Source organism: Tyto alba, unplaced genomic scaffold (genome assembly GCF_018691265.1).
Source record: "Tyto alba isolate M040663 unplaced genomic scaffold, T.alba_DEE_v4.0 Super-Scaffold_10, whole genome shotgun sequence".
Classification (NCBI taxonomy): Eukaryota; Metazoa; Chordata; class Aves; order Strigiformes; family Tytonidae; genus Tyto; species Tyto alba.
In genome coordinates this window covers 26,401,378-26,425,242 of record NW_024881262.1, presented here as the reverse complement: position 1 = coordinate 26,425,242, position 23,865 = coordinate 26,401,378, and the positions used below count along the sequence as shown (strand labels likewise).

General features: G+C 38.2%; 1 protein-coding gene across 2 annotated transcripts in view; it reads left to right on the top strand.

Moving 5' to 3' along the window:
- UGGT1 (UDP-glucose glycoprotein glucosyltransferase 1) overlaps positions 1-23,865 on the top strand; it is a 47,795-nt gene that overhangs the window by 17,429 nt on the left and 6,501 nt on the right. Inside the window, exons 15-37 of one of the 2 annotated variants that reach the window (XM_042795677.1) lie at positions 90-209; positions 1,303-1,388; positions 1,828-1,963; positions 2,873-3,004; positions 4,746-4,910; positions 5,148-5,268; positions 6,052-6,150; positions 7,535-7,558; positions 8,071-8,165; positions 8,835-9,041; positions 9,648-9,779; positions 10,717-10,847; positions 13,280-13,375; positions 13,717-13,819; positions 14,285-14,364; positions 14,835-15,024; positions 17,612-17,770; positions 19,194-19,279; positions 19,612-19,696; positions 20,722-20,810; positions 21,270-21,374; positions 21,967-22,051; positions 23,081-23,263. In XM_042795677.1, coding sequence (XP_042651611.1) covers positions 90-209; positions 1,303-1,388; positions 1,828-1,963; positions 2,873-3,004; positions 4,746-4,910; positions 5,148-5,268; positions 6,052-6,150; positions 7,535-7,558; positions 8,071-8,165; positions 8,835-9,041; positions 9,648-9,779; positions 10,717-10,847; positions 13,280-13,375; positions 13,717-13,819; positions 14,285-14,364; positions 14,835-15,024; positions 17,612-17,770; positions 19,194-19,279; positions 19,612-19,696; positions 20,722-20,810; positions 21,270-21,374; positions 21,967-22,051; positions 23,081-23,263 — 2,709 coding nt within the window. The remainder of the gene's footprint in view (positions 1-89; positions 210-1,302; positions 1,389-1,827; positions 1,964-2,872; positions 3,005-4,745; positions 4,911-5,147; positions 5,269-6,051; positions 6,151-7,534; positions 7,559-8,070; positions 8,166-8,834; positions 9,042-9,647; positions 9,780-10,716; positions 10,848-13,279; positions 13,376-13,716; positions 13,820-14,284; positions 14,365-14,834; positions 15,025-17,611; positions 17,771-19,193; positions 19,280-19,611; positions 19,697-20,721; positions 20,811-21,269; positions 21,375-21,966; positions 22,052-23,080; positions 23,264-23,865) is intronic. The other variant, XM_042795683.1, reaches the window with a different exon arrangement.

The following is a 23,865-nucleotide window of genomic DNA, read 5'->3' as shown; positions in this document are numbered from 1 at the left end:
TTCTCAATATAGTGTCTGATTTTAAAATATTTTACAGTCTCAGACTGAGCAGGACTGTCAAGCATGTAAATGCCTTTATTTTTTCCTAGTGGATCAACAATCTTGAAGTTGACAGTCGGTATAATTCCTGGCCCTCCAATGTTCAAGAACTGCTGCGTCCCACATTTCCAGGAGTCATCAGGCAAATTAGAAAAAACTTCCATAATTTTGTAAGTACTGATCTGACTAGAAATGAAATGTGCATTCAACAGCAGGGACATTAGCTTTTTCAACTTACCTACATATATGCTGGATTCCCTGTCACTTAAATATCTTCAGATAGGATGCTTTTCTAAAAGGCTTTGTTCTTGTCCTAGTAAGCTATGGTTGAGATTCAGAGATTACTGAGCATGATTCTCCAGCATCTATTAGATGTCAAAAATTGCTTCATCAATAGAAAGAACTATCATCTGATGAGGGAGAATTTGGTGCATTTCAACTTTGTGATAATACCTGAAGATGGTTAATGAAATCCCTCAAATTTGCTAATCAGTATCTTTTTGACAGGGTTAGGATCAACTTCAGTTAGAAAGCATTCTTGCACCAAGACTTCAAAAGATGATCAACAGCCCTCAGCTTAATCCTGGGTGTCATTTTAATCTCTAGGTGAACGACTTAAAGTTAGATCTGATAAGGAGTTTGTAAATTCTGCTCTGTAACTCTTGTCATGTGACAGAGCAGTCCTGTGGAAAAAAGGACGACTCTGATTAGTGGCAAACAGGGACTTGAACCACCTCAAGCTGTGGGAGCATTAATGTGTTATCTTTTTCTCTGGAGCTCAGTACTTTTAACATTGAAATCATTAAATGAAAAGACAACACTTGGCATGAATGAAGGCCCTGTTCTGTCTGGGTTTGGGTTTGCTTTGAGAACGTCTTGGCAGCATCGGCTCTCCAGGGGGTTGAACAGAGCAATGCTGTGTTCTTCAGTGCTGACAACTGCCTGTCTCCCATGCACATCTTAATGGGTGGATCTGTGTGCATGCAAAGGCAGAAGCCTGTGTGCTAGGATACGCAGAGGTAAAGATATAAAGTATGTAGTCTGGTCTCTTCTGGTTAAAGATGTGGTTTGGACTGGGTATTTTAGATAATGGACTTAAAGACTTCAGAAGAAGCTTACTTAGTGGGCCTCATCTCCCTGGCAGTGTATAAAACAGGACTGATGAGAGTTCTGCACTGAGACATCAGTGAAGGTGCATCTAATCAAAAACATATGTTGACTTCTTAAGGGAGTAGAAACTTTTCACTTGCAATTTGTATGCAGGTGCTGATTGTAGATCCTACTCACGAGACCACAGCAGAGTTACTGAATGTGGCAGAGATGTTCTTCAGTAACCACATCCCACTGAGGTAACTGCTATGTTTTATCAGGAACTTTTTTACATCAGTTTTATTTTTGTGACTTCTGCAATTGTAAAATTCTCATGGCTAGGACAATAGAAATGTTAGATATGTTTGATTGGTGGTTGGGAAGAGCATTTCCTAAATACTGTTTCTTATTTAAAATTATTTTATTGTAACTTTTGCTATTAGCAAAACAGGGTTCAGTTTCTCTAACATTCCAAAAGAAACTTGAAAACAAGTAGTCTGGATGAAAGAGAGATGAAAAGCAAGATTCTGATGGACTCACTATTAGAGATTATATGTCCTAAGTTTGATTCCTGGCCGCTCTGCTCAAAATCACCAGTCTACTCCAGAAAAAGCCTTTGTCTAAGATGATGATCATAGCTGACAGTTGATTATTTATTAGTGTAATAGATTCATGATCTGGGGATTTGTCTGATTGCAGGATTGGACTAGTTTTTGTGGTTAATGACTCGGAGGATGTTGACGGACTTCAGGATCCTGGTGTTGCCCTCCTTAGGGCGTACAATTATGTGGCACAAGAAATGGACAATAATTATGCTTTCCAGACTGTCATGTCTGTAAGTATTCATTTAAAAGGGAAATTAATGTTTTAATATTTTCCATGTATATAAGATTATGTTAATGTGCTAACATGTAGATAATGGAAGAAACTTTTCTTTGACTTGCTTAGTATTCAGAATATCTCTGAGTACTGGTGCCATACAATACACATTTCTTTGTAAAGTGCTTCTGACCTAACTTTAACAAATGAGACTAGATTTAAATGTGATACTTAACACTTCTGCATGTTTTTCTGATCCTGCCTCTTTACTCATTCTGCCAATGAGTTCTAAACTGCTGTATCCCTTCAATATTATAATTTGTTTTGAACAGTTCCTGCTGCATACTTTTGCCACATCAAAGGATAACATAGGTGGCTAGTAAATGCATTTTCACTTGTGGTTTGACATTGTTGTAAAATCAACAAGCTGGGGCATACTGTAATATTAAACTGCCAGTGACTTGAAGACAATGACTTAAATTCTCATTTTTGGGGTATGTATTTGTAAGTTGAAGTAAAATCTTGTGCCTTCAAGAGGGAACCAGTTACCTGCTTTGCATGTGAGGTCTGTTGTGTTGAGATCTGAAGGGAAGGGTAGCTCTTTAGATATGCTTTACTTGTGCCTTTTTTCCCCTCAAATACGTTTTCTAATTAAAGGTGTAAATTATTATTTAAAGAAATACATGATATTTACCTCCTTCCAATCTCACTGGAATGCCTATGAGGTAAAGCAGTATAATTATAAGAGCTACAAGTGTTTAGGAGCTGTTAGTACAGCTTAATAAATATGGATCTGTGTTCTGCAATCTGCCTGTTAATGCCTTTTTATAATTACTGGAATACAGATGACAAGTCAGCTTACCTATGGTAAGGACAGAAGCTTTACAGTTGCAGCTGTAAACTTGTATTTGTATCCCCTTTTCAGATATATAACAAAGTAAAAACAGGAGATCAGCTGAAAGTGGAGCATGTGGTTAGTGTTCTTGAGAAACAGTATCCTTATGTGGAAGTCAACAGCATTCTGGGGATTGATTCTGCCTATGATCAAAACAGAAAGGTAAGAATTCATGAAACAGAGCTTTTTTCACTTTATTTGCTTCAACACCATTTTGAAAATAGTGTTACATACAATTTCTCAATCCAATTGTCTTACTAACCAGGTAGTTATTTCGTTATCACATTGGGTGACTTTTGGTAATACTTTAAGAGGTATTTCTGTTCAGCACAAAGCTTTACGTAATATACATAATATATTGTAATGTATATATATATTTTAAAATCTTTATGTATATTTCAGAACCAAGGTAACTTTCTTGTAACTCATAAGTCATGCTTTCATTCTGGTGTGCAGATTTTAGTAGTGCTTAAAATTGCTTGAAAAAAATTACGGTGATGAAAGGGTCCATAAGAAAACCAAGGGGCTTAATATCTGGAAGGGATTAGTGTGTTTTCTTTATTGGTGTTTGAACACTATGTGAGATAAAGTAATGATGATGAATTCAAAATGCCTTTCCTGTATCAAGGCGTTAAACGATATTCCTCAAATAATTTCTTAAAGCTATTTTTAGGGTTGATACTTTTCTGTATGAAGCAAATTGGGAGAGCAAATCACTATTGGACCACTTATATGTGAGATGAAGGAGATTTTATTTGAGGTTTTATAGAGGGATGTTTATATTTTTGTTGAATATTTTAAAAGAAAGAATGAAAATACTGACTCCAATAGCTCTGTAACACGTATGATACTGCCTACATCTGTAAACATAAGAAATGCAGCCAGGGTTACGTAAATAGACTTGTATGCACACATGCTATCCTTCTTCCAATGTGGGAAAGCGAAGGGAAAAGCATTTTGCAGAAATCAAAACCCATAACAAACAGACATTTTTGTATGACAGGAGAGGCCTCTTCAGTTTCCATACTAGATGCCAAATAAAACCCAAACAAAACAAAAGCAACATCTCTCCCCCCCCCACCTCCCCTCCCCAAACTCCTAACACATGCAGAGTGCTCTCCTCCAGAAGAGTTGAGGGGCCACTCCAGCGACCTTGCTGCAACTGCTGTACCTGACACCATTCAGCACAACCATGGCTTAAAACATTGCAAAACCTGTGGATGAGGAGGGAAGCTTTTAGAAAGAGCCTATCTCCATATAGAGGACACAAGTGAAAAACCACTGAGCATTCTTTCACATGATCTGAGTTTTGTGATAATTGTGTCCCTAAAAGGTCCTGAAACAGTAGAACCTGTTTAAGTTCTGTCAATAACAGTGTCAGTAATCAGGGTGCATTTTGCAGTGGTTACATGAAAGGGGGACCTCTCTCTTGACATAACTCCCTGCCCCACAAGTAAATGTTTTTTCAGAAGTTTAAGAAACACGTTCTTAAAAAATAAAAAATGCCTATACCCTGTCTTACGTTATAACTAGCACTGCTTGCATTGCATTTGCTTCCATATGATAAGTCAGATTTCCTGTAGTGCATTTTTTTTGCTATTACCAGAAAGGGCTCATTGGAATTAATTTATTCACAATAAGAATTAATGGGATATTTAGCACTTCTCTATTATGAAGTGACTTTTTTTGCTTTGAAACTCTGAAAGACAAGGACATCGTGTGGATGTATGATACAGGATGTGTCTTATGCACTGCGGAAAATTAATATTCTCTATATCATATAAAAGCTGGAAGGATATCTTTATGTCTTTAGAATAGGCTTGTGTGGATATTGTGTGGAAATACTGTGAATCCTCATGGTAGTGGACTGGCATGGTAAAGCTACTTCTTCCCCTGTATTTAGGCAGCGAGAGGTTACTATGAGCAAACGGGTGTAGGTCCACTCCCCGTTGTGCTGTTCAATGGAATGCCTTTTCAAAAAGATCAGCTGGATCCCGATGACCTAGAAACGGTGACAATGCACAAAATCCTGGAAACCACAAGCATCTTCCAGCGAGCCGTGTACCTGGTAGGTGCTGAGTTCAGCTGTGACTTCAGAGAGAAACAAGATTTGGAAAAACTGACTCAAGTCCCTCGATATGTAAAACACAAGACAACTTAACTTGCATCATTTCTTGGTTGTTTCGATTGTTTGGGTTTTGTTGTTGATGTTTAGTTATGATTTGGTTTTGTTTTCAGTTGTTTTTTTGATGTTATCTAAGGCAAAAGTACATGTCAAATAATTAATATTGCTTCTTTGCTTCAGGGTGAATTATCTAATGACCAAGACGTGGTTGAATATATCATGAACCAGCCTAATGTCGTTCCAAGAATTAATTCAAGAATCTTAACGTCTGACAGAGAGTACCTAGATCTGACAGGAATGAGTAAGGGATGCTTTTAATTGCATTAAACCTGAAGTATCTGAGGCAAAGACTTTTGCTGTCCCAACAGAAAGCTTTTGTGGCAAAGTTTTAAGAGCACCCCAAGTGATGTTCTAGCCCTGGTGCTGGGGGAGGTGTTATGTACAATAGCAACGTTAATGTCTACAGATTTTTCATAACAGAAGTTTGGTTTGATTTTATACAAACCTTTAGGGGAATCTGACTTGTGAAGTTGAGAAATTTAGCAGTGCTAGCAAAAGCCAAGAACAGTCATATAATGTGTAAAGCATCAGCTTGTTTCTTATTTCTGACCTTCTTTTGAGCAGAGATTGACAGTCATCTCTGGAATTACTTAAGATTTAGCAGAACTTTTCATGGCGAAATATATTAACACCAAATGCAGTGACTCTGCAGTATAATGACAGTATTGCAGAAACAATTGTACAACTACATTTTTTGAGTTGCTTGAAAAATAGTAACACTTTTAAATGTGTATTATTTACATAAATTAACTTCAACTAAGTGAGACTTGAACAGTTCTTTCAACTGACTTCATATCAAATATGAAATGTAGTTATTAAGGTAATTTATGAGACAAAAATATAACAAGAGCCAACAAAAATATATTCTTCAGCTTATGTATCAACAGTGGAAATGAGACATAGAAAGCAGTATTGCAAGGAACAAAATGGGATATGTTCTTAATGTTCTGGTAGTAATAGTGATTTTTGTTTAATTTTACATGGAATAGTTGCTTTGACATCTAGTACTTTTTCTCTTTCTCAGATAACTTCTATGTGGATGACTTTGCTCGATTTACCACACTGGAGTCCAAAGATAAGACAGCTGCTGTCGCAAACAGTATGACCTACTTAACAAAGAAAGGTAACATCTGCAGTGGATTATGAACCAAATCTAATCTTATATGTGTTTCCAAGCACACATACAGTACTCAACTCATCTACTGAGCCTTGTTCAGGCCTGTGGGTAATGGCACAATTGAAGTGTTCAGAAGAAAGATTTTTTTTTTTTTTTTTTAATGCATGAATGATATTCTACATGAAACAAGAATGTTCCCCTCTTTAAACCCAGCCCAGCCTTCAGTGAATCATGAAGTCCCACCCAACCTACTCTTGCTGTATTGCAAATAACCACCAGAAATGCAGCAGTGTAAGCTCTGATCCTGCAGTGACACTGACTAAAAATACATGAAAGGGGTTCTAGGTCTCTGACTCATAATTTCAAGTTACTAAAAGTTACATGGATTCAGAAGAAAATTGTTAATGGCCATTATATAAGACAACACCTAACGTGGTCTGTGCTGTTTTTATGGTTCCAGTGAATGTACTGCTTTTTCAATTATAGTATTGTTTTATTACAGTTATACATAAAGTCTCCTGTTAGTGTTAAAACTCAGCTGTACTTCTCAATGTAAGAAATGCATGCACAGACATAATACAGAGCTTAATTAGGCCTTTCCTATATCCATTTCAGTCAGCTATCATAAATTAGCTGCTTTCATTTGAACCAATTCCTCTTGTTCCTGTCTGTCGTCTTTAGTAGACTCTCACAAGTTTCCCCAGTACAATCTCCTGCCACTGCCAACTGCATGCACTGCCTTCAGTGTTCCCATTGCTCTTTCTGGCTCATATTTGCCCTTGGTTCATGCTCAGCCACTTAGATCTGAAGAAGTTTCTTTTTTTCCCTTTGTAGAGTATTAATTAAACCTATACCCCCACATGCTCATTTGAAAGTGTGCGTTAATTTGCAATCCCATGGCTTGGCAGTTTTGGGTCATTGCCTCTTCTGCCACTTAAGATATTTAATAACTGGTATCTGATTACAGTAATGCTGCAGCACATTTATTTTCTAAAATAATAGGAGAGTTACACGTGTTCTTGGCTCAGCAACAGTACTGAAATAGCACTGTCATGCTGGTTTTTAAAGAGGGAAGATAATAAAAGGTTAACATTCAAGTCATAATGGCATGGCAGTTTTTGCAGTCAGTCTTCAAAATGATGCCTTCATGGTATGGTATAAAACTGATAATACACAGTATAATTAGTGCTGTAGCATGAAAATAAGGCATCAATCTATTTGAGGGGATGAAAAAGTCAAAGTTTATTCTAATAAAATTAGCACGGACTTGAACTTTTAGTGATTCAGTTATGCCCAGTACAGTGCTGCAGCTTCTTGATACACATTGGGATTACTATCAAATTATTAATGCCTCTCTCCTTTCCCCCTTCCCTTTCTGCTTTTTGACCAGGAATGTCTTCCAAGGAGATCTATGGTAACTCATGCTTTAGCATTTCCTATGTTGTTGTTCTGGGAATTTTCTGGTTCCTTTGTAACATTGGCTTTAGAACCAGCAGGAAATGAAGAAAGCTGTTTAAATGCATGTTTGCTTCAGCACTTTTTTCTCTATACAAAACTGAATTTGTGAACTAACAGTTTCAGTACAAAGCAGTATGTTGGAATCTGTAAGTTATTTATAGGTTCCTTTATAATTTCTAAATTAAAAAGATAGCAAAGAGCGAAAAAAACCAGCTTAGAAATACTGACGCATGCTGTCCCATGTGGGCTTTCTGAATGAGGTAAATGAAACGTAATATCATACCAAAACTACCATTCTTGTCTTGCCAGACTTCATAGCTTAGCTTCATTCAGAGCTTTCCTATGTAATTTTACTTTTTTTTGAAATCTTTGCATGTGCATCATATTTTTCCTCCAAATGAGGAAAAACTGAAGCCTTCCTTCCCTTCACCCCCAAACTTCTCCCACCTTTTTTTTTTTAAATTGCAGATGATTCCTTTGTTAGACCGGTTACTTTTTGGATTGTTGGTGATTTTGATAAACCTTCAGGGAGGCAATTGTTGTATGATGCAATTAAGCATCAGGTAGGTAATATTTTCATTTGAATGGGTTAGCAGTGTTAATAAAGCAGTCAGTAGAGGCTTGAAAAACACAGGCTGTGCTGTGGCTTGTTGTATGACCTGGGGAGATTGGTTCCCCTGCAGGGTCTCTTCATTCCTGACCTCATCTTATTTGAAGGGGCTGGAACATCACTGACCTTCTCGTACTAGGGGGGAGAATCCTCTCTTGGCACTATGCTAATACAATAAAGAAAATATGTTCTTTTAAGCACATGGTTCTAAAGTGAAGATGTCTGTGTTTTGGTTTGAAGAAGAACATGAACATTGTGCTCCCCTATGTCTCATTTGTTCTGGGAAGATAATTGATTCATGACAATAGATAGCTTACTCCTAAATCACTGTTTTGCCAGACCTCTGAGTGGTGTCCATGGTCCCCCTCTATCTCTTATGTAGCACAGTATTATCTAGAAGATTCCTGTCACAGTGGTGCCTACATGTAAATTAACACTTGATGTTAAATTAGTTCATTCATCCTTTTAACCTTTTACTGTTATTTACCTAATTTGGAATCTGGCTTTCTGGTCAAGAAATATAAAACTTTTGCTATAGTGTTTATTATAATAGATTTACTCTTCTCATTTAAAAACACAGCTGAATCTAAAACTTTTCTAACGCGTGTTTTGTTAAACACAGAAATCCAGCAACAATGTTCGAATTAGCATGATTAATAATCCTAGTGAAGATCCAAATAGCCAGAATACACTTGTCGCTAAAGCCATATGGGCAGCTCTACAGACACAAACATCAAATAATGCCAAGAACTTCATCACCAAAATGGCAAAAGAAGAAATTGCAAAGGCAGTAGAGGCAGGAGCTGACATCTTAGAATTTGCTGTTGGGGTAAGTGTGTTTGTTCACATTTACGAAGGTAGGGTACTTTGCTTGTTCTTTTAATGCATTTTTTAGTGTAGTATGTTCATATGCAAAAGGTGCAGTAACAATGGAGAGTACCACTGTTGGTTTTACTGTTGTTTGCTTTTTTTTTTCTAAAAAGAAAGTAAATCCTCATACACATCAAATCTGCGTAAGTTTGAAAAGTCAAAAGGCATGCAGATTGAGGGATCTATTTAAGTGAGTCAGTTGTTTCTTGGGGGGTTAAGAGACAACTATAATATTTTTTAAAAGCTGAGAAAAAAATTACAATTAGATTTCTCAAAGTAGGTTTAAAAATGCTAGGCACAAATTTCTAAAGAACAGAAGAATGGAACAACTGGTCTAAGTAGCAACAATTACTAGGATTGTGGCCCTTCCCATCAGAAGCTGGGATAATGTTTGAAGGTGACAGGCAAGAAATGGGTTTAAGACCAAAAAGAAGAAGGGCCTGGGGATAAATTTTAGCAAGATATAAAGATGTTCTTGAATGGAAACAAAAAAGGTGCATTTAAAAAAAGTGTGCAGAGGTGTACTTTTCTTCCCATTTCAATATCAAATATTCTTTTCTTTCAGGGTATGGATATCAGTATTTTCAAAGAAGCCTTTGAGTCTCCCAAGGTGGATTTTATTCTGTCCCATGCTATATATTGCAGAGACGTTCTAAAGCTGAAGAAGGGGCAGAGGGCTGTGATCAGCAATGGAAGGGTGAGATCAATCGGCAGACAGCAAACGAGATATTCCACACGTGGGAAAGAAGCAGACCTTGAGCAGCAGAATCTAGGGATCAGACATGGTCTCAGCAGACTTTAGGACCACTTCCAGTTTGATTTATTCAGACCTGTGTGACCTCTTCTTTGTACTGTATGCAGTTAGTTGATGCTTTGTACAAATTTAGATCTCTCAATAACAGAGGTGCTTTCATGTTGGCACTGAATCGAGTTGAGGGGTGGAAAGGGATGATAACTTTGAAAGATTGTGCTGCTTTACTTCACTGGGCAAAATGCTGCTGTATCTGGCCCTAACTGAGGTGCCTTGGTCTCTTCCACCAACTCTTTTCATGACTGCCACTTAGATTAGGCAAATAACATTAAAATAGTATTTGACTGCAAGTAATGAAACCTGGCTGTGTACAGCATTGATTTTTCTTTTGTCATCTGCTTCCTAATTAGGAAAAAAACCCACAAGTTCCAGTGGTTACTGTATGCTTTAATGGGTTAAAAATTTCAAGCAATGAGTTCTGGTATTCTGTTTCTCTCATTAGCAAAAGAGCAAAAATTGCCTAGGTAGCCTTTAGGCTTCTAAAGGCTAAAGGAGTGAGATTTGCTGGAGTCTTGCTGGACTACTGGAATTGGCCTGGTAGTCTGTTGCCCCTTCAAGATGTAGTATTGCATATATAATTTAATATGCCTGACTTTTTTCAAACCAAGCACTCAGTGAAAATTTTAAGCATGCATTTTATGCTTCAGTCTGGGACTCTTGGCTCTAAACAGCTAGATTTATCTGTTAAACTCTGCTGCCACTGACATTAATACCAGCCTAAACAGTTGATACCCACCGAGACTGGAGTATTATTTAATACATCTTTGCATTTTGTTTCAGTGTAGCCTTTACCTAATAATGCTGATCTTGATTTTTTTTGTAGATTATTGGCCCGTTAGAGGATGGTGAAATGTTTAATCAAGATGATTTTCATCTCCTTGAGAATATCATACTAAAGACATCAGGACAGAAAATAAAATCTCAGATTCAGCAGCTGGGATTCGAAGAAGATCTGTAAGTAAACGTGAAGAGGCTTACAGAAGAGTGGTAGAACTCTGATTATGTGACTTTCTGCAGCCTGGAGAAAGCTTTATCAAGTGCACTCTGAATAGGTGCTGTAAACAAACATGAATGTGTTCGTGTGGTCAAGGCTCAGCTATTCAGAGGGGCAAGTGAGAAAGGAAAAAGATGTAAATTATCTTTATTGGCTTTAAAGTGCTTTAGTGACTTTTGTAGTTCATAGTCTCCTGGAGGTGTGGAGCTGGAACTGTATCCCCCAGATTCAGGAGACAGTTCTGAGAGTACTGGCAACCCCTACTATGGCAGTGTGTTCAGAGTTTCTCACTCCTGACTTGGTATCTGCATGTAGCAGCAACCTGCCACGGCTGGTCCGTTACCTCATAGAGGAAGTTAGAGGAGTTGTGTTGGCTGGAGCTGCACTGACAAGCAGCAAGAAACTGGAAAAGTGCCCAAGTGTGTAGGAATTTACTGTAGAACTGTTCGACTGAACATGGAACAGTAAATGTGTTGGTAGTCACTGTGAGAGAGTCCCTGGATGACAGCAGCATGGGCGGCAACGGGCTGCTGTGCTGTCGGAGCTGTTCAGGATGTGGTTTCTTGGCTTGGGGGTGGGGAGTGACACAGGTGGACTGAAAAAATAAAGAATGAAGGTGGTGATGCATTCTACAGGGCTGGCTAGATGCATGGCTGTGTTCAGCTAGATGAAGCTTCATTCAAGGTTTAGCTGACTGTGGTTGGTGATAGCTTTACTAACAGAGAAGATGTCTGTTCGCAGAGAAGAGTTGTTTGCTGCTGTGGGATGTGTTACTAAGTGGTATAAATTGCTGAACATTATTACATTTATTCTTGAAAATGTTTCCTGCACTGGATTACCTTTCTGCTCTTCTGAATGGAAGAGCAGCCTAACTTTTCATTAATATTAAGGCCTTCATATTTCTTGTGGGTTTTTCCCCCAGCTAAATCTTAACTGACATGCGGCCTTAAACCATTTACCTCCAATATGTCAGGGTTTCATAACTCATATGTAGGATTACTCTGGTACTGATTTAAAAGCAGAAAGAAGGGAAGAAAATGAGACACTGGAGTATGCTTTCTGAATCTGTTTGCAGTTCAGTTAAGTGCTGCTTGGCCTATCAATATAAAAATTATTTTAGTAATATATTTCACTGTCAGTACTACGGAATCATGTAAACTGCTTTTAACTTTTTAAAGAGAAACCGTAGGAAAAAGAGGTAGAGATACGAAAATGAAACTCATAGTTCTAGAAAATTATTGAAAAAAGCTTAGAAGTGAGCTAATCAAAAGAAGGTCATGTTCAGGTTCAGAAGAACTGAAGTCCATCGGCATGTGTTTGTGTGTTGGGGCTCATAGCTAAGAAGATAGTTTCTCTCATACTTAGCATCACATTTTTCCATGATGGTGCTTGACCATTAAAAGCTGAACAAGTAAGTTAAGCACGAGGTCTGCTGTGCAGAAATCTTGTGTGGTTCTGAATCCTAGGAAGGCAGGTTTTAACAGCATTCCAAACACTTTCACATCCATTGCTCTGTTGGGAATCAAAAGAGAAATAAGGGTGATAGGGTAGAGGAAGAGGGTATGGTTTGAACATGGGCTAGTTTGGGACGGAGCAGTGGTTTTTTGGTTTTAATGCTGATAAAATTTTTCAAAAGCTTTTGAAATTATCTTCTGCATTGGAAAACACTGTAAAACTTGGCAGGCTTCACCAGGCTTGTGGTTTTGGTATGAACAATTTAAACAGCTGTCACTATAAATCTATGAGACTTACTTAATACAGGAAAAGCTGACAGACCTTTAAGTTACAGTATTGCTTCTTGGCAAAGCTATGATGTACAAATCAATTTTCATTGAACTTTCAAGAGGTTTTACATCTTCAAGATTAATATATATTCTTAAAATACTAGACTGAATTTATGGGAATAATAAAAAGGAAGAAGTTGTCAGAAGTAATTCTCTTTTAATGATAGGATCCCCCTCTCTCAGAAGTTTCTCCACATACAGGATTGGTTCCTAGTTCTTAAGAGTTGCAGTGTAAAATGGGAAGACTGCTGTGAAAGAAGGGTTTGATCTGAATGGCTTATAGGTCTAAGAGAGATTAGTGAAGTTCAGGAATGCAGTACCTGTAGCATGGTTGACCCCTAAAATACCAGCTGTTCTGCATTTGTTATAGAGTTAAACCCTTTGGCACCCTCGGTAATAAGGCTGCAACCTGTTTAAATTACTGATGGATTAATCCTTAAATATGTCTAATTCTTCAGAGCTTGCATAGAGAGGTAGTAAAAGCATTAGTTTGTGTATCTGATTTCAGTCTGTCTTCTCTTTTGCTGCTAACTGGCAGAAATGTGATAAGTACATGCATTTTCTGAGTGTCTGTAAACCTTTTATTTTCTGTCTTTTCTTCTTTTCAGTGCAAGTGACTTGGTAATGAAAGTGGATGCTCTTCTTTCTGCTCAGCCAAAAGGAGAGGCAAGGATTGAATATCATTTTTTTGAAGAACGATACAGGTATAGGATTGCTGGCTTCTGCTGAGTGATATGCTTTTCCTTGTCTTTTAATGTTCCCATTATTTACCATTGCATTTAGCTTGAAAAAAAAAAAAAAAATATCCAAGTAGCAATAAGAAAAGTCCCCAACAGTTTTCAGGGCACAGTGAGATTGCAGAAATTAACTTTATCTGTCTGCCTATCTTTATACATGTATATGTATATACATATTCTTTTCTCTATCTAGTGTCAGAAGGCACATAGCATTTAAGAAGTAATTTGACTTCAGAATGAGACAGATTTTTTTTTCCTATGTTTATCTATGCGTTTGATACTGTAAAATTGGTTTTGCTTCTGTTTAGTGCAGTTAAACTGAGACCAAAAGAGGGGGAGACGTACTTTGATGTTGTGGCTATTGTTGATCCTGTGACTAGAGATGCTCAAAGACTTGCTCCATTACTTTTGGTATGTATGCAATGTTGTAATATTTATGGCAATTTCAAAACGCTGTCTCAGTTCTGTAATCTTGGAATGTTTGTCTTCCTCCTGGACAGGAGATGACCAATGGCATTCTAACAGCATGTCTGAGTTGCACAATATGTTAGTGGAAAAACTAATTACACTATAATACACACTAAGATCATGCTTAGATATCGTCTAGATAGCTTTTAGTTTCACCATTTTAACAGTTTACAGTGACTCTGTTCTTGAGGAGGAGTCTCTGCATCTCAAAAAGAATGCCTGCAATGTGAGGGAGCAGGTGACTGTTCTTAAAACCACCAATTAAAAGGTGGGTATGGTAAAGCAAATAATGAGAAGGGAGGATTGAGAATGAGCAGGTAACATGCTTTCTTGAGGTCCTGTCTATAAAACCAATGGTCATCTTTCCTAGTTAGTATTTTAAGGGATGTCTTTTTATCATTACTTTAGGTTTTGAACCAGTTGATAAATATGAACCTAAGAGTGTTTATGAACTGCCAGTCAAAACTTTCTGACATGCCACTGAAAAGGTAAGCAATACCATGCCAGGGTTAAAAAAGAGAGAGAAAGAAAAACCTGTTGGAATGTGCAAGCACAGAAACACAGTCAAATGTCCCATAGGAAGTTTCAATAACTGCTTTGAGCTTGTTTATAGAACAGCATGATTTCCCACAGAAAATCTGGGAATTTGTGGATAGCATGAGGTGATTCTGCTGTTTCACAAGTTGGGTGCTTTTTATTTTTATATATATATATATATATATATATATATATACACACACATATATACATATATATAAAACTAATCTTAATGGTGGCCTTGCACATTCTGTTTGGTCCTTCAAGATGAAAATTCTGACCTGTTTGAAGGTCAACACAACCTGTGTTGCTTTGGACAAAGCCTTGGAGACACTGCAGGTCTGGGAAAGCTGATGCCATCAGCAAGTTCAATGAGAGTGAAATATTTGCCAGTTCTAACATTATCTTTTTGACATTTCAGCTTTTATCGCTATGTTTTGGAGCCGGAGATTTCTTTCACAGCAGATAATAACTTTGCTCCAGGACCAATTGCCAAGTTTTTGGATATGCCACAGTCTCCACTGTTCACTTTGAACCTAAATACTCCTGAGAGCTGGATGGTGGAATCTGTCAGAACCCCCTATGACCTTGATAACATTTACTTAGAGGAGGTAAGAGAAATCAGCGTGTTCCTATTACTCCACTTAAATGGTGTTGTTTTCCAGGGCTTATTTTTGTAATGGGAAAGAAATGTAGAATTTTAACATGATAATGAACACAGAACTGTGGATATTAACAGCTTTTATGTTTGCAGACCTCAAAATGTTTTCCAGGAGGAATGCAGGTAAACCTAAGCTCACTGATAGTAAGATTCCTGTTCTCAATTACTCATGGATGCCTGAACCACAGGTTGAAAAATACTGTAGGCTTGAAGCAGATCCTACAGATGTTTTGAGTGTTTATATATAACATTTCAGAGTGACCTGAGCTACAAACAAAGAAACTCTTTGTTGCTCATTAAATAACTTTTTCAGTTTATTAGTTGAAAAATTCTGTCAGATTAGAGCTCCCTACAGCTAATGTCACAACTAAAAGTAAGATTGTTATTTTTTAAGCCTCTTTTGAGAAATTTTGCAGTAAGATCTGAGTCCCGTTCCAGTAAGTAAATTCTGCTTACTTTCCCTTGCTCTGATAAGTAACCATGCTGGTTTTAGCTACCTGTTCATTTTCACAGCTTTTGTTACTGGCAGACGCTCCTGTGGCCCACAAAAGGGTATGCATTACCAATAAAACGGCAGAACTGGTGCAGCAGAAATCTCACTCAGTTGCAGTAGGTTTAGGAGCTGACTGCTGCTAGAACAGGCCTTGAATTAGACTATTCGGATGTTGATCTGGGCAGTGCTGCCCCACATACATAGGGAAAAAAGAAGGAGGAATGAAAAATCCAAGGGGCTGGAGTTTAGCAGAAAAAGATCATTAGAAACATGTAAAAAGAATATCTGTGTGTGCAAGTTGATGATTCTCCTTAATCTTTAGTAGGGTGGATAATTCAGTGCTAATTTTTAACCTCTTGCTGTTAGCATTTAACTTTAATAGTTTTCAGAAGGTCTAGAAATAGTGAGCTAGTAAGTGGTTACAAAATGCACTACACTAACATGTTATAATGGGCACTGAAAACGTGTATTAGAAGTTAGAAAATCCATGTGCAATGCAAAGTAGAAAATTTTGGACTTCAAGGTGCAAAGTTAAATAATAAGCGTTAAATGAAGTAGTTAAATAGTCTTTTCCCTTGAAGTAAGCCATTATTTAGCTGGCCTCGAAGAACTGCAGATACATATTAAAGCCACTAATTTTAGGTGTATAGTCCAGCATATGCAAAAGATGCCAGACTGACGGCTCTGGAGGCCGAAGTCTCTATTTACCTGCAGAATGGGTTTGGCATGGCCAGGGGCAGGACGAGCTTCCCCACCGATACACCTCAGCCCTGGCCCTTGGCTGCCGAGACAGGCCCCAGCTGCCGGCCGGCTCCTGCAGTACGGAAACCCCTCCGCTGCACGCATAACGACATTGTCAGCCCCTTTACAAACAGGCCTCTTGAAAAGCAACAGTCTGTGCAGCCTTGTGGTCACTGCAAATGTGGGTCACTTTCTCACCGAACATTGTTATTAGTCTACTCTTACTTTTGCATCTCTCTGATATTGCTTGGGAATAGGATGCAGTACAGTGGTAGAGTCTGACATTGCTAATCCAATGCTAGTTATTCAGAAATCTAGAAAATTGGGTGTTTGTGTGGTTTGTTTTTTTGTTTGGGTTTAGGTTTTTTTTGCTTTTTATCTCTTAACCTAACTGTGAAGCCATAAATGCGCCACCAAATGGCTGATGCTACTATGCATTTCAAGCCTTCGATTCCCATGCGCCCCCTTAGATTAACTGAAAGCCTGAGAGAGAGGGTGGGATTAAATGCTTCAGGCACTCCAAGTACCATCCTGGGCCTCCAAATAAATAGTAGCTTTACTTTTGCAGGTGCACCATTTGCAACTCCTAATATGCAGTCTGTTAGTGCTGTGGCAATTAAACTGTCGTTGTGGATGTGCAATGAGAGAAGATGCTCTGTGAGATTAGACTAGTATTTTGCTTATGTAGTGTCCTCAGGCTACCTCTGCGTTTAGCCTGGTAGGGTCCCATGTTTTTTTGTTGTGTTTTGTATGGGTTTGTGTTGTTTTTTACTTTTTCTTTTCTTCTCTTGGCACTTTTGTTCAGTGTTGAAAAGAGGAATTGGTATTTCTGACTGTACCCTAGCACACTGTAAGAGTAATGCAGAGCAAAACAAAATGTTTCAGATGATAAATATTAGATGAGACTGGCTTTAAACAAACTTAGATTAAAAGTTCTGGAGCCCATCATACTTTTTAAGAGATGTCAAACCGATCACTTACTTGACTATTCCCCAATAAATGTTCCCCAAAAAACGTAGCAATTGTAAAATAGAGCAACAGTCCTTCCCTTTCCTTATCCTAGCATCTTACCAGTTGAGATTCAAATCGTTTTGGTCAGGGACACTCTTAACCACATGTGTGTAAAGTTTGTCACTTGAAGGAGCTGAGCTCTTTGAGAACTTCTAGGTATTTTCTTTGTTTAATAAAATTACTCTGGTAAAAGTGTTATTTAATTACTGTGGCTATTTTAGAGAGTAACCGAATCACTAGAAGTTTGCACTTTAGAGCTAGTGCTGCAGTCAGCAGTATCTTCTCCTTACAGGTGGATAATATTGTAGCTGCAGAATATGAATTGGAGTATCTGCTTCTGGAAGGACACTGCTATGATATTACTACTGGACAGCCACCTCGGGGACTCCAGTTTACACTGGGAACTTCAACCAATCCTGTCATCGTTGATACCATTGTTATGGCCAATTTGGTAAGCATTCGACTGAAATCGGCAACAAATAACTGGTCCTCCAGCCAGCACAATCACTTGCATACACCACTGAGTATTTTCTACTATGTGAGTTATGGATATGTGATGTTACTTATGCTCCACAGTTGCTTGCAAATATATTCTTAAGCAACCTCTTTCCAGGGTATGTCAGACAGTTCTGTTTGTTCTAGACAGGGTATTCCTTAGACCACCCAGTCTGGTGCTGTGAGCCTCGAGTGGACAGTTGCCTTGTTTTGGGACCTCTTTCTTCAGGAGATCTGTGGAACAAATGGAGAGAGTCAGCAAGAACAGTCAGCGTTCTAGAAAATAACAGAAGTGTGAAAGAATAGCAATTACTTAATTTAGTTGAGAAAGGGTGACGGAAATCCAAACATATGATTGTTCCCTGCCACTGCCTTTATAATGTGGCTGCATAAGGGATCTGTCTGTTTTCAGTGCCCGCACTGGGCAGTGGGAGAGGTAATGGACTGAAATTATGGCAAGGGACGTTAGCCACTGGAATATTTTCTTGATAGGCAATGTTAGTAAAAAACTGGAGTAAATTGCCTTTTGAGGTTTTTTTGGAATCTTTAAATGTATTAAAGAAAAAGCAAGGAAAAAACATTCACCGATGCTAAATATTTATTTTAAAGTTCTCACACTCATTTTCTATTTCTTTGTGCCTTTTTTTCAGCCAAAGTATATTCTACAATGATGTAATATTTCTTATTGCAGAAAGGAAGATGACCCTTATTTTATGTGTGATCACATTTTGTGTGTGTATGTAAAACTGGATGGGACACTGAAGCATCACTACAAATGCTTATATTTCCTGTAGGTGTAATAATATAAATCACAGAAGAAGATATTCATATCTGGAACCTGAAAGTTCAACAAGACTTGCATACATTATTTGAATTTCATACTGTAATTTTTTAAGTCCTGTAGAAGACATATCTTGTAAAATATAAATTATGTTACTATTTCCTGTTGTAGATGAAATATCAGTCTGTAGAGCTTCAAAATTCGTTTAGATGTTGTTTTATAGGCAGACCTTTTGTGCACTGCTGTGTAGTTACCAACTACTGTTTTGAGATTCACTCACTCTTTCATGAAGGTACAATTTTGCAGAAAAAATCTTTGGGGTTGCACATCAGGACACCCTGAAGACTTTCTCTCATCTGACAAATAATGCTAGACCTTTTCATACTCCTGTCTCTTAGAACCAAAATGATTTTGAATGGAACTTGTGGGTTTTTTCTCCTGTTCTTTGGGTTTTAAGGCCTTAAGGTTATGTTAATCAGCTGGCTTACAAATAACTATTTTCAGGTATAAAACAGTGGGTCAAAATACCTGACTTGAAAACTTTGTTTTCTACATTTGCATTTTCTGGAAACTGACAAATATTCTTTCTGCTTTACAGGGTTACTTCCAATTAAAAGCCAATCCTGGTGCATGGACTCTCAGGCTCAGAAAGGGCAGATCTGAGGATATTTACAGAATCTACAGGTAGGACAATATAAGAAATACTGTAATCTTTTACTTCTGATATTTTTTAACTAGGTGGGCATTGTAATACGGGAATCTAACAGTTCCCTTGGTAAAGTGTAGTGAACTGAACAGTGAATTACATTTTGTGCTGAACATATGGTATGTGAGATGAAAGTAATTAATTCATTTATAAAACCCAGGAAGCATGTGTTCAAATACATGTATTTGTTACTTTGTTGCATGTCTCAAACCTGGTTTACCAGTGCTAAGGCATGTAGAAAAATGTGTCGAAGAACTAAAGAACATATTTCTGCTTTGTAGTAAAGGTCAGTATTTTACTGTATTTTCAGCCATGATGGCACAGACTCTCCACCTGAAGCTAGTGAAGTTATTGTTGTTCTCAACAACTTCAAGAGCAAAATCATTAAAGTGAAGGTGAGTTTAAAAACTAGAGTTGCTCTTAAAAAAGACTGACGAACAGTGGGGAAGAAACTGTGATTAAGTCCTGATGATCCCTTCCTACAAGCCTACATTTGAGGCAGGTTGCACAGAGTTCACATCACAGTATCAATAACAGAATTGTCTGTAGACTTGGGTTTGGTTTTTTTGACACAGGAGAGAATGACATGTAACTGCTGTTCCTCTTGTATGCCCATGAGAAACAATTATGCTCACATTTTACTGACTCAGTTGTGCTTGTGACTTCAGAAGAAAACAGTCAGTTTTGTATGTCCTACGTACGTCTAGTAATAAATGTTCAGTGTATCCATTGAGCCAGTATTTTATCTGTTACAGACAAATTTTACTCGTCTGGCAATACGTTTTCTATCAGTCTGATACAGAGTAGGTGAGAACACATTTAAAAAAAAAAAAAAAAAAAAGGTAAATTAGTAATCTGCTGCCTCTTAGGGTTGCCTATCAGATAACGACATAGCTGAAAAGTTTAAGGAGGACACCTGATAGGTAAGTGATGGTTATAACACATCCAATTCACACTTCCTCACAGGATTTACTTCTGCGAGAGTAATTCTGGGATGTTCTGATTCACTACCTTGTCTGTCTATCTGCTTTGGAGTCTGAGTGGCCAATAATACCTCTTAGAAAGAGGAAGTGGTGGAGGTGTTGCGTTGGGTTTTTGAGGGGCGTGGGGGTGGGTTGGTTGGTTTCTTTGAGGGTTTTTCTTTGCCAGTCTCCTTCATCAAGGATGGTCACTAAACACCGCTTTGCAAAGCATTTTAACCATCTAGATTAACATACCTTTGGTGTCTGAAAACAGCTTTGGAATCTGTTCTGAAAATGTCATTTCACTACTGAGCTGTTTCTCCAGACAGCTTAGGTTACCTGTCAGCTCACGGGACAGAAGTCAAATGGACACAAACAGAGCCAGTGTTAAAATAACCCCCCATAGCTGTGTGCCCAATATGCAGTTCCACTTACTAAAGCATTGTTATGCTTTACAGGTTCAGAAAAAACTAGATATGATGAATGAAGATCTACTAAGTGACGGTACCAGTGAGAATGAATCTGGATTTTGGGAATCTCTCAAATGGTAAAACTAATTCAATAATAACCTGCAAGTCTCTTGAAACTGGAAAACTGTTTGATGATACACTTTGGTTTGTGATACTCCACAGCTGTCTATTAAGACTTCTTAAATTTAGGGCTATCTTTCTAGAGACCTGGGCTACTGCTTTGCACCTGCTTACCTTCCCTTACCCCCACTGCTGCTTGGGAGTCTGAAAACACTGTTCATTTCCAGGAGCTGCACCTCAGCCAGCAATCTTTCAATTGACTGGGTTTTCATATGTAAGCTATGAGTCTTCCCTGTCTGTGTCTGCGGCGCTCTGCCTTGCAGAGGATACCCTGACCGGTGGGGGGGGATGACACCGAACCCCACAGTTGTATTATATTAAACCAGCCCTGTAGCAATTCATAATCCGTGGCACTCTTTCCTATATAGCTGGCCTGTACTATCTTGTCCTTTATATAAATACATTTGTCCTTTCAGGGGATTCACAGGAGGGCAAAAGAATGAAGATGTGAAACAGGATAAAGATGATGTACTAAATATATTCTCTGTGGCTTCAGGACACCTATATGAAAGATTCCTACGGTTAGTTCAGAATTTATAATCTGGGGGTCTCAAATGGTAATGTGCACTGCTTTCCACGAGGAAAAAGGTTAGAATTTGCAAGAATTAAAAAAAACCAAAACAAAACAAAACTTCCAGCAGTTTAGAAGTCCTTTAGATTTTGCATCTACTGCATTATAGGAACTTTTGTCTGCATAACATTCATATGTTCAAAATAGACATAGTTGAATAGATGATATGTTGCTGTCCTGAATTTTCTCACTACAATAACAACACATTTGCATGTGGTTATAAGAAGTTATGGAGTAAGTCATAGTTGCTTTAAAAAAGAATCTAAACTTCTGTTCTCAAAGGACTGTGAGAGCCAACAGGTTGTATCTTCTCCGACTAATTAAAATCTATAGACTTTGGAGGTTTAGTAATTTTGTAGATAAAATTAAGCAATTTGCAATAGGCTGAATCTACCCACTTATTCTTTGTGCATGAAGATCAGTTACTTGACATATAACTGCAGTTAGTCTAATAATGCAAAACAACAATTTGTAATCTGTTACACAGCTGATCGCTAGTGGGTGGCAGTTGTTCTTCTAAATGCTCTTTTTTCTTTTAATAGCATAATGATGCTGTCTGTGCTGAAACATACTAAGACGCCTTTGAAGTTTTGGTTTCTGAAGAACTACTTATCACCTACGTTCAAGGTTAGTTACTACTTAGAAATTCATTGTATGATGGGGAAAAATAATACAAAAAAAAAAAAGGTTGCAACCTCTGTATCATACTGCTGTGTAAACATAGGTAGAGTTACCAGTCTGTATACCTTCTATTTTGACAAAGCATCAAGTTGGTATAAGCTGGTGGTTCTGCCTAGAAAGCTTTGAGAAGTAACAGACAGGTTGACAGTGGACTCCTGCTGAAGGTAAATATTTAAGAGAACAGCACATATTAGGAAAATCACACTTGATAGAATCTGAGCTTTTTTTTTTGGTGACTCACACGATAAAGGTGTAGATTTTAAGATAAAATTCAGGGCTATAAACTTATATCTAATACATAAGGGTTGAAAAACTATAGAAAGGAAACTACCAGAGAAGCAATGCCTGTTCAGCATGAACTGAAGGGGCGATAATTGGCAGTGTCCCTGTTGCTGCAACCATGGGCTGTGCCGTGACTCCTGTTGTCGGTCACCTCTTGGGGTGGTGCAACAGTCTGCTTCCCCCCTCCCTTGGCTAAACCTGTACTCTCCTGGTGTCAGAGGAAGCCTCACAGATGAGAATGTCAACTGATTTGACAGTGAGCCAAGTTATTCTAGTAAAAAATGTCTCCCGGTTCTTTTATCTCATTTTGTTATTCCCATTTATACTGCTTTGTACAGCCCTAAATAATAATTCTCCCATCTGTGAAATTTTATGATTTGAGTAATGCGCTCTTTTAAACTGATCCGTGGATCACTATGAAATGGCTCATAAGTAGTTGCGTGGGGAAAAATGCCAAAATATTTAGTTGTCTTACGATAGTTGGCTTTACAATTTGTACTGATTGTTTTGTTCAGGATATGGTTATGCCTTTGTTTGAAGTAACAATGAAACTATAGTTATTGTGGTATTTAATTTTCTAATGTTTTATGCCTTATTATAGGACTGAAGTCTCTCTCTTGTAACACACTTTTCTTTTTCCTGCAGAGAAACAAAGTACCGAGATAAGCTACTTTTTTCCCTCTCCCTCTGCAGGAGTTCATCCCATACATGGCAGAGAAGTATAATTTCCAGTATGAGCTTGTCCAGTATAAATGGCCACGCTGGCTTCATCAGCAAACAGAGAAACAGCGTATCATCTGGGGCTACAAGATTCTCTTTCTAGATGTGCTCTTCCCATTAGCTGTTGATAAAATCCTGTTTGTGGATGCTGATCAGGTAACACAGAGGTTGGAATTACTTGCTCTTTTCCTTTCTTCTTTTTCTTTTTTCTCTAAGAATAGTATGTGCTTGAATACAATGTCTGTACTATTGCAAAGGTTCCAAGTTTGAGCCCTTCGCAGGCACGGCTGCAGGTTGATTCAGTAACTATAGCGTGCTTCAGTGGGTGCTGGTTTTTCTGCCTGTTCCCACAAAGATTGGTTTTGTTGGCCTGTCTTTTCCTTTTGTCTGGTTCCTCGTTCACTCTCTGTGATTCCAGCTAGTTTGCCAAATAGATTCTTGTTTCACCCTTCCATTTTTCCAGTTCTCTCTGTTCTCCCACTCTGTGGATCATTTACCACATACGGTGTTTCCTAAGTCACCGAACACCCTGCCCTCCCACCCCCTGCTTTTAGCTCGGCCAGACCTGAGCTGCTTTCAGAGGAGCGAGAAGGCAGATCCCTTGTGCGCGAAGCCGTGTCCTGCTGCAGAGCAAACGGTGACTGTCGGGCGTTGTATGTGCTTATTGCCCGAGGTGTTTGAAAGTACAGGATACATGTGCAGTGAGCACTGCCAAAAATGCTCCTTCAGAAACATACGTGAAACAGAAATACAGATTG